Below are 11,072 nucleotides of genomic sequence, written 5' to 3' on the forward strand. Positions count from 1 at the left end.
ATGTGTGGGCTGGACCTGTATTTTACAGGAAAGGAGTGAGCAGAGAGTAGAGTAGTTGTCGATTCTTGTTCAGTTTTCTGTGAATATCTGTCTCACCCTCTCAGACTTTGAGTTGCGCGCGCTACTAAAGAGACGTGTTACCATGGAAACCAAACAATGGTGTAGCTGTATTAAAGTCCGAGTGGAAACAGTCGTGAGTAAATCTGATTTTGTCAGAAATCAGGAGAAATGCGGGAGAAATATGACCCCGGGAGGAAACCGGGAGAGGGCAATGAAATCGGGAGTCTCCCGCGAAAATCGGGAGGGTTGACAAGTATGGATTAATGTAAGAATGTGCAATTAAAAGGAAAGGTGGGTTTCCTGCTGTATGCATTGACTTTTTGTCAAAGAAACCCTTGCAATGCTAACTTCCAGTCGACCTACAGTAATCCGTCATCACTGCTCTATAGAAAACCTCTGTGAGGATCAGAGACTCTCACACAAAGAGAGCTCCAATCCAGAGCTTGGATCAAATCTCCCCATATCACCCAGCGAGGTTTCATCAGAGGGTAATCCTGGAGATTATATCACTGCTCGACGGACAATGAGCATATTGTTGTGATCTTGTTTCTGTAATCCAGCTCAGCTCCGTGTGCATCACACAGAGACGCTCTCTAGAGACGAATAACACTCATCAACTCTGAGTCCATCCGCACCCTGTTTCCATTAATCCAGAACGATGCCAACATGCAGTGAAGTACATCCACTCAAGTATTTACTACTTAACTAGTTAGTAACTACTTTTTCCATTTTGTGCTTCTTTAAACTTCTCCAACACATTTACCTGACAGCTTTTTACAGGTCGGGTAATATTTTGAATGCAGGAGTTTTACTTGTAACAAACTATTTTTACTCTCCTGCTGATGTTCAGGTTCATATCAGTATGTAGTGTCTCTACTTTAAAGAGTCCTCTCCTGCTGATGTTCAGGTTCATATCAGTATGTAGTGTCTCTACTTTAAAGAGTCCTCTCCTGCCGATGTTCAGTTGTATATCAGTATGTAGTGTCTCTACTTTAAAGAGTCCTCTCCTGCTGATGTTCAGGTGTATATCAGTATGTAGTGTCTCTACTTTAAAGAGTCCTCTCCTGCTGATGTTCAGGTGTATATCAGTATGTAGTGTCTCTACTTTAAAGAGTCCTCTCCTGCTGATGTTCAGGTGTATATCAGTATGTAGTGTCTCTACTTTAAAGAGTCCTCTCCTGCTGGTGTTCAGGTGTATATCAGTATGTAGTGTCTCTACTTTAAAGAGTCCTCTCCTGCTGATGTTCAGGTGTATATCAGTATGTAGTGTCTCTACTTTAAAGAGTCCTCTCCTGCTGATGTTCAGGTGTATATCAGTATGTAGTGTCTCTACTTTAAAGAGTCCTCTCCTGCTGATGTTCAGGTGTATATCAATATGTAGTGTCTCTACTTTAAAGAGTCCTCTCCTGCTGATGTTCAGGTGTATATCAGTATGTAGTGTCTCTACAGATAAAAGATCTGAGTACTTCTTCCACCATTGCCAAAATGCATTTATACATGTTGTTAAAATAAAAATAAAACATTAGAAAGCCATTCAAGTCTCCTGTGGTCTTTTAATGTTTGAACATGATTTCAATTTTGGTCTCTATCTGGAGCCCAGAGAGCAGAGAGATTAACAATGTGGGATGGGGTGAAGCCATCTGTTTGGAGAAATAATCAGAGAGACGGAGGAGGAGGAGGAAACGTGGAGGTCAGTGTGATGACGTCATGATTAATGCACAACACTCGTGCTCTAATATGAAAGCCCAGGATCATTTAAATCTGATCGTATGTTTAGTCGTCTAAATTAGACACGTTTTTAAATCCACCAGTGGGGTATTTCATGTCTTAGAAGAACAAAACATTAAAATCTCTTCAGCTTGTTTTAACCACAGACTTAATTTCAGGATAACAACCAAAAACACAATCAGAAACCATTGACTTCGAGACCAGGGAACAGGAAAATGCTGACTCACTTCCTGGTTGAGAACCCATTCCCTCACCACTCTATTCTGCACTCAGCTATACGCCCCTCATTTAGGAGGTTTTGGGGGGGCATGCGGCTCCATTCTGGCTCAGACTTTGTTCCCGTTGCTCCCTTAGCTTCGCAGCCGCCATCTGTCATCTGCGGGAACATCTGCAGACTGAAGGTGCCCTTGTCGCCCGACGTTAGTTAGTGTGGGTTTGGCTTCTCCATTAAAGAAGCCTGCAGTGATTCCCCATCAGACCGGAGGCTAGTCTGTGGATCAGCTGTTTCACGGAGACATCAGACGGTGGGATTCTTCCTCAGGCAACGCACGTCTGGCTATAGCGTGACATCTCATAAGCTATCGGACGATTTGGCCTGAGTCTGCTGTCTCCCTATGAGCCCCAGAGAGAGAAAAGGGTTTTTAATTTGTGTTTCCTCTTTAATGATCTGTGTTTTTGTAATATATTCTGATAGAGGTAGTACATATTTATTTACACTTAAGATGTAAAAGTAATGATTTTCAATTAAAATATGGCAAAACACAAAAAAAGTATTAATATATGTGTACAAAAATAGGAAATTAAAGGTACATGTTCAATGAAAAATAACATAAAATAACATAAGATAGAATACAAACATTAGCCTCCTTTAGCTTAGCGGTGGTGACGTGAAGTCATGTGACCGTGCTGTAGTTACTTTATAGCCCAACATTAGCCACCTTTAGCTTAGCGGTGGTGACGTGAAGTCATGTGACCGTGCTGTAGTTCCTTTATAGCCCAACATTAGCCACCTTTAGCTTAGCGGTGGTGACGTGAAGTCATGTGACCGTGCTGTAGTTCCTTTATAGCCTAACATTAGCCACCTTTAGCTTAGCGGTGGTGACGTGAAGTCATGTGACCGTGCTGTAGTTCCTTTATAGCCCAACATTAGCCACCTTTAGCTTAGCGGTGGTGACGTGAAGTCATGTGACCGTGCTGTAGTTCCTTTATAGCCCAACATTAGCCACCTTTAGCTTAGCGGTGGTGACGTGAAGTCATGTGACCGTGCTGTAGTTCCTTTATAGCCCAACATTAGCCACCTTTAGCTTAGCGGTGGTGACGTGAAGTCATGTGACCGTGCTGTAGTTCCTTTATAGCCCAACATTAGCCACCTTTAGCTTAGCGGTGGTGACGTGAAGTCATGTGACCGTGCTGTAGTTCCTTTATAGCCTAACATTAGCCACCTTTAGCTTAGCGGTGGTGACGTGAAGTCATGTGACCGTGCTGTAGTTCCTTTATAGCCCAACATTAGCCACCTTTAGCTTAGCGGTGGTGACGTGAAGTCATGTGACCGTGCTGTAGTTCCTTTATAGCCCAACATTAGCCTCCTTTAGCTTAGCGGTGGTGACGTGAAGTCATGTGACCGTGCTGTAGTTCCTTTATAGCCCAACATTAGCCTCCTTTAGCTTAGCGGTGGTGACGTGAAGTCATGTGACCGTGCTGTAGTTCCTTCATAGCCCAACATTAGCCTCCTTTAGCTTAGCGGTGGTGACGTGAAGTCATGTGACCGTGCTGTAGTTCCTTTATAGCCCAACATTAGCCACCTTTAGCTTAGCGGTGGTGACGCGAAGTCATGTGACCGTGGTGTAGTTCCTTTATAGCGCAACTTTAGCCACCTTTAGCTTAGCGGTGGTGACGTGAAGTCATGTGACCGTGCTGTAGTTCCTTTATAGCGCAACTTTAGCCACCTTTAGCTTAGCGGTGGTGACGTGAAGTCATGTGACCGTGCTGTAGTTCCTTTATAGCCCAACCTATAAACACATGTAATCACTGCACCTATATGGTGTCAAATTGAAAAACTAAAATACGTTAAAAAATAAGTAAAAACATGACGCTTGATATAATATTTCCCCTTCAAATAGGTAATGAATAGAACAATACACCCCCTGTTCAGTGTAAGGTTTAAGGGTAAATTTGCCGCCGTAGAGATTTAAACAGAAAAACATTCTTTGAACCAGGCTGTAAACATGTTTCTTTCAGCTGTAAAGTTGGCAATTAAACATGGTGGACTCCCTTCTGGAACCAGCCTCAACACATTTACATGCACAAAAACATATCACTATACAGGAGAGATAAACACCAAAAAGCAGAATAGGGCCCCTTTAAGTTGAGTCTGATTGTGCCAACGGGGAAATCCCAACTGGAGGTGCAAACCGTAACAGTTGGGATACAGAAACCACTTTGAGTCTGACAGTATCCATTGGAGAAAGCCCTGTGATTGGATCATTTGGTGCAGAAGGATTTATATCTACTGTTGTGTCAATAACAGCGGTGCATTAGTATAATGTGGAGTAATCACGACAGACTGGATGGAGATCTACGAGTAAAACGAGTGATTTGAGCTCTTCATGCAGACAGATTACGAGCAGGTAGCAGATAATTACCTCCATTCATCTTCAGCGGACACTCTGCTTTGTGAGGGTCCACGTTTGATGAATCTCCCCTTAAATGATCCGTCGCTGGTGGATTAAAAGCCTCCGTCACCCATCAATCATCTCATTAGACCCGTACAGGCCTGAGGAGAGCGGAGACACCACGACAGACATCCAGAGATGTTTTCAAATCAGCAAGCTGTCAAATTCCCTGGGACATTTTGAATCATTTTGTGGGGAACCGTGTTAATGTACGAGGGGCAGAGAGTGGCACAGTTGTTTACCACCGAGGGAACCCAGTGCTATTACAGATTAGGAACAAACACCAAATCCTTTTATGTTAAAATGTGTGTTTACGTTCCTGAACGGTAGAAATAAAGATCTGTGAGTGTCCAGGGAGTCCCAGCTCACCATTACTACTGCAAAGTCAGCAGAAAGGAACACACAGCTAATATAATGAAGTACATACTCATGTATCGTACTTAGATACAATATGAGGTACTAATACGAAGTATATTTTTCGATGCCAGCACTTCTGTCCTTTTACTTATAAGTGAGATTTTGAATGCAGGTCTTTTACTTTAAACAGAGTATTTTTACTATTTGGTATTTCTACTTTTACTTAAAGTGGCACTATTATAATTTGGGGTTGTTTCCTTTTCCCTCTAGTGTGTTCTATAGGTTTGGTGCAATGGTCTGTAAAGGTTAAAATCCATGTGTTTCTGTCCAACCTAACCGAACCCAAAAGTACACACATCCTTTCCTCAAGTAGAAGTACAGATACTCGTGTTTAAAAATACTCTGGTGAAAGTAGAAGTACTGACTAAACTTCTTTACTTAAGTCAAAGTAAAGAACTTTGAAATGTACTTCAGTAAAAAGTACCCATAACTAGCAGCTGTTTTAAAGAGTACCTGACCTCCCTTTATATTAATAGAACAATAATGTCATTGTTAGCTAATGAATGTTTCCATGGTGACCAACGGCAACATGACAACGTTTCCATTGGTCCCTCTTCTTTAGAGAAGACCAGGAAATGATGGATACACGGATCGTGTTCAAATCAATAGGCACGCAATGACTCTAAATAATAATGATCACGCCACCAAACACACATTCAGACTAAAGGAACCAGCCTGTTTGGAAAATGAGAGAAGTAGAAAGTACAGGTATTTGAGTTCAACATGTAAGAAGTAGAAAGTACAGGTATTTGAGTTCAACATGTAAGAAGTAGAAAGTACAGGTATTTGAGTTCAACATGTAAGAAGTAGAAAGTACAGGTATTTGAGTTCAACATGTAAGAAGTAGAAAGTTCAGGTATTTGTGTTCAACATGTAAGAAGTAGAAAGTACAGGTATTTGTGTTCAACATGTAAGAAGTAGAAAGTACAGGTATTTGTGTTCAACATGTAAGAAGTAGAAAGTACAGGTATTTGGGTTCAAAATGTAAGAAGTAGAAAGTACAGGTATTTGTGTTCAAAGTGTAAGAAGTAGAAAGTACAGGTATTTGTGTTCAACATGTGAGAAGTAGAAAGTACAGGTATTTGTGTTCAAAGTGTAAGAAGTAGAAAGTACAGGTATTTGTGTTCAACATGTAAGAAGTAGAAAGTACAGGTATTTGTGTTCAACATGTAAGAAGTAGAAAGTACAGGTATTTGGGTTCAAAATGTGAGAAGTAGAAAGTACAGGTATTTGGGTTCACCATGTAAGAAGTAGAAAGTACAGGTATTTGTGTTCAAAATGTGAGAAGTAGAAAGTACTGATACCAGAAACATGTACTTAAGTACAGTAACAAAGTATTTGTACTCCACTCCTTCCCACCTCTGACCCTACACACTCCCTCAGAAATACACCTGTCTCTCTGTCTGCTAACCAGCCTGTTTGCTGGGACGCTGATCTGATCTCTGATGCTCCGGGTTTGGCACCATCATCGCTCCAAAGCCAAATTACTCACCTTAAGACCCGCGGTGATCGAGCGTTCGAGGCCGTGGCTCCTAATCTATGGAACGCTCTGCCCGCTTATCTACTGTCCGCTGACTCTGTTGACTCCTTTAAAACTAATTTAAAGGTCCCATGTCATGCTGTTATTGTTATTACCCATCCCCTTGAAGGTGTAGGTTTTTCTGCATGTAAACGGTCTGCAGGGTCACAAACCCTCAAAGTACACCCTGTAGCGAGTAAAACTCTAACACAGAAAAGACCTGTCTATGCTGCCCCAGAACGCCTCGTTGGACATTTCTCATTTTCCATTGTTTACTTCCTGGGTTCTGCAGGCGTTTGGGTAACTGGTGTGCTTGATTTTATTCTATTTTATACTATGTTTTTATTGTGTTTTTATTGTGTTTTGGTGCTTTTATGACTTCTTAACACGTGGCTTGTGTGGTCATTTACCATTGTACGATTCCTATGATGATGTTTTATTGTTTCGTCAAGCATTTTGTGACTTTTTCTGTGAAAAGCGCTTTATAAATACACTTGACTTACTTACAATCAAGAACAAGGAAAGGGTTAAAAAAAGAAGATCAGGAAAGCTGAGTTTTTAGAAAATGTATTAGAGACACTGGGTCAGAAGGACTTATTTAAAAGGAGAGAATGTTCACAGAAGGGTTTTAATTTATTTGTATTTAAGTTTATTATCCTAAATAATTGAGAGCATTAAGAGGTGATTTATTTTAGTATTTAATTTTGTTTTTATTTAATTTTGTATTATGTAATTAATTGTATGTTTTTTAATTTAATTTTAATTTAATTTAATTTAATTTATTTATTTACATTTTATATTATATTATTTTAATAAAATGTATGTTCTGTCAGTTTATTTTATACTATTATATTTTATTTAAATGTATTTTATTTTATTTTAATATTATTTTATGTTGCATCTAACCCTAACTATTCCCTCTCCAGTCCGCTAGGGGACGCTAACGCACTTCCCGTTGGTTTCTCCTCCAACATTAAAACCGAAGAAGAAGAAGTCAAACAAACATGGCGGCCTCCATAGTGTGCGGGAGGACATCGATGTTCTTCAGGTCTTTAAATGGAATATCGTGCTCAAAAACGCTCCTTTCTGCAAACTCACAGACTCTGTTGCTGCAGACAGCTTCTTATAACCCCAAACCTCTGAGACTGAAACTCCGCGAGCCCTACATTCCCGATAGAAGCAGCGAAAAGACTCCAGATTGGCAGAAAACGCCTCGGTATGACCGGAAGCTGTTCGGTCGCTACGGGTCCGCTTCTGGGATCGACCCAGCGTCTCTGTGGCCGAACGATGAGCAGCTGGAGCGGATCATCGAGGATGAGAAACAGTGGCACCCTCCGTTAGAGGTGATGCTGAAGAACCTGCAGGAGAAGGAGCGGCAGGACACCGAGAAACGGCAGGCGAAGTGAGTCAATTATCGGACAGCAGTGCGTCAATTATCGGACAATAATCATACATTTTGTCTTTCAAGTGCTTTATCAGGTGCTCAAAGACGCTTTACACTGGTACAAACGAGAGCATTAAACCACAGTTATCATAAGGACAAAGCATTAATCACACATTAAAAATCTAGTCTGAAAAAGGCATGTTTTGATCAGTGTTCTGAAGGTGGGGAGGTCGGTCTGTGATGTGGGCAGCGATGGTTAAATTGTGTTTACTCACTGGAGTAGAAAGTACAACATTCAGGCACTTGTACTTTAATATTGTACTTATGGGGTGTTTTCATTTCATGCCACATTATAATGTACTGGAGAGGATTAGGGCGACATGACCAAAAGTAAAACAAATGTTGAGTTCTCACTTCAATCTCGGAATTCTGAAATGCAAGTCAGAGGCGACTGTGAGTAGAATAGAAGGGATGAACCCCTCTGTAATGGTCTCACACACACACACAGCACACACAGTGACATTTGGCCTCTGCTTTTAACCCATCATAGTACTAGGAGCAGTGGGCAGCTATTGTACAGCGCCCGGGGAGCAATGGGGATTGACCGGTGCCTTGCTCAAGGGCACCACGGCAGGGCAGGAGGTGAACTGGGACCTCTCCAAGTAGCAGTCCACACTCCATATTTTGGTCTGCTTGGGGACTTGAACCGGCGACCCTACGGCTCACACATCTTTGAGTTTCGACTTTAAACTTAGAATTCTGAGACATTTTAAAATACATTCGAAGAAAAATATTTATATCAAAAAAGGCAGGATTCGGAGATTTAAATCAGAAAAAAAATGAAAGATTTTTCTTTTTTAACAAAACCTCAGAATGTTTCTTTCAGATTTTTTTTTATCTCGATTTTTTTTATTTTACACTGGAAAAATTTGAGTTGAAGTGTCTCATTAGTATTGAGTGTATGTTCGCTTTGGTAAGAAACATTTACTTAAGAATGATTATTTGAAAATAAAAATGTGAATCTCAAAATTCTGGGAAAAAAAAATCAGAATTTTTAACTAAAATATTTTTCCTGAGAATTTTTATTTACTTTTATTTGAAAATATGAAAAAATTGCAGAATTCTGAGACTAATGTCAAAACTAAATTCTTTCTTTTTTGACCTTTACAATCAAGATTTTAGCTTAAAGACACACAAGTAAAACAGTTTTTCTAGCATCTTAACCTATCAATAAGCTGATTGAGAGAGAACATCGAAATCTGTTCTATTACATTTAATTTTCCACTAAATGTTGCCTTTTATTTGAAACCACGTTAACGTCACGCCTTCTCTGTCCGTCTCAGGGAGAAACTCATCGCAGCCAACATGGCCAAGATGCCCAAGATGATCGCTGACTGGCGCAAAGAGAAACTTCAGACGAGGATGAAGATGAAAGAGGAGAAAACTCGCCGCTCTAAGCTTCTGGCCGAGGCCCGCGAGACTCTGGGTCAAACTCTGGACCCCCGGAACCACAAGTTCCTGGTGATGGTGGCAGAGCTAGAGAAGGAGGAGAAGAAGAAGCAGAAGGTGATGAAGAAGAAGCAGAAGCACGAGCAGGCGGCGGTCCCTCCTCCTCCTCCTCCGCCCGCTCCGTAGTTTAGAGTCGGACTGAAGTTTAGAGACTTTATTTAATGAGACGGAGCGTGGGCTTCAGCGGGACGTCAAAGAGTGACCGGTGGCTTCTGCAAAACAATCATCCCTTTCCCCTTTGTTCAGAACTTTGAAATAAAACATGTTGAAAACCTTTTTCTGTGTTTTCAATAAATTCATTTCTTTCCAGTTTGACTATATTTATAAAATCTTTATTAAAGGGGACCTATTCTGCAAAGTCCTCTTCTCCATGTCTCTTCTACATCAACATGTGTCCCCTCTTCTCCATGTCTCTTCTACATCAACATGTGTCCTCTCTTCTTCATGTCTCTTCTACATCAACATGTGTCCCCTCTTCTTCATGTCTCTTCTACATCAACATGTGTCCCCTCTTCTTCATGTCTCTTCTACATCAACATGTGTCCCCTCTTCTTCATGTCTCTTCTACATCAACATGTGTCCCCTTTTCTTCATGTCTCTTCTACATCAACATGTGTCCTCTCTTCTACATCAACATGTGTCCTCTCTTCTACATCAACATGTGTCCCCTCTTCTCCATGTCTCTTCTACATCAACATGTGTCCCGTCTTCTTCATGTCTCTTCTACATCAACATGTGTCCCTTCTTCTTCATGTCTCTTCTACATCAACATGTGTCCCCTCTGTGGAAAGAGACTCTGAAAGTTTCAGGAACAAAGATTCTCTCTCTTTTTGATCCATTTCTATAAAAACCTGTCTGAAAATGAGCTGATCAGATTTTGGCCACTTTATGATGTCATAACGATGTTTTGTCTTGTGTAACCATTAGCCAATCAGCAACCAAGCTGCCCCCTTTTACTTAAGTAAAAGTAGAAGTACTCAGATCTTGTACTTGAGTAAAAGTAGAGGTACTCAGATCTTGTACTTGAGTAAAAGTAGAAGTACTCAGATCTTGTACTTGAGTAAAAGTAGAAGTACTCAGGTCTTGTACTTGAGTAAAAGTAGAAGTACTCAGGTCTTGTACTTGAGTAAAAGTAGAAGTAATCAGATCTTGTACTTGAGTAAAAGTAGAAGTACTCAGATCTTGTACTTGAGTAAAAGTAGAAGTACTCAGATCTTGTACTTGAGTAAAAGTAGAGGTACTCAGATCTTGTACTTGAGTAAAAGTAGAAGTACTCAGATCTTGTACTTGAGTAAAAGTAGAAGTACTCAGGTCTTGTACTTGAGTAAAAGTAGAAGTACTCAGGTCTTGTACTTGAGTAAAAGTAGAGGTACTCAGATCTTGTACTTGAGTAAAAGTAGAAGTACTCAGATCTTGTACTTGAGTAAAAGTAGAAGTACTCAGGTCTTGTACTTGAGTAAAAGTAGAAGTACTCAGGTCTTGTACTTGAGTAAAAGTAGAAGTACTCAGATCTTGTACTTGAGTAAAAGTAGAAGTACTCAGATCTTGTACTTGAGTAAAAGTAGAGGTACTCAGATCTTGTACTTGAGTAAAAGTAGAAGTACTCAGATCTTGTACTTGAGTAAAAGTAGAAGTACTCAGGTCTTGTACTTGAGTAAAAGTAGAAGTACTCAGGTCTTGTACTTGAGTAAAAGTAGAAGTAATCAGATCTTGTACTTGAGTAAAAGTAGAAGTACTCAGATCTTGTACTTGAGTAAAAGTAGAAGTACTCAGATCTTGTACT

The 11,072-nt window shown here is 40.4% G+C and overlaps 1 protein-coding gene across 1 annotated transcript; it reads left to right on the forward strand.

The window, feature by feature from the left end:
• The first annotated feature begins 7,354 nt into the window (after positions 1 to 7,354).
• On the forward strand, positions 7,355 to 9,565 carry gadd45gip1 (growth arrest and DNA-damage-inducible, gamma interacting protein 1). The gene is made up of 2 exons (XM_079645125.1): positions 7,355 to 7,798; positions 9,124 to 9,565. Exons 1-2 carry the CDS (start codon positions 7,401 to 7,403, stop codon positions 9,413 to 9,415), a joined length of 690 nt encoding a protein of 229 aa, XP_079501251.1. The 5' UTR covers positions 7,355 to 7,400; the 3' UTR covers positions 9,416 to 9,565.
• The last annotated feature ends 1,507 nt before the right edge of the window (positions 9,566 to 11,072 follow it).

Source organism: Notothenia rossii, assembly GCF_949606895.1.
Source record: "Notothenia rossii genome assembly, chromosome: 8".
Lineage (NCBI taxonomy): Eukaryota > Metazoa > Chordata > Actinopteri > Perciformes > Nototheniidae > Notothenia > Notothenia rossii.

Bases quoted from the DNA above. Each gene is read 5' to 3' on its own strand.
- gadd45gip1 (XM_079645125.1), top strand. From the start codon at position 7,401: ATGGCGGCCTCCATAGTGTGCGGGAGGACATCGATGTTCTTCAGGTCT. The intron at 7,799-9,123 runs GTGAGTCAATTA...TGTCCGTCTCAG, and splicing joins ACCGAGAAACGGCAGGCGAA to GGAGAAACTCATCGCAGCCA.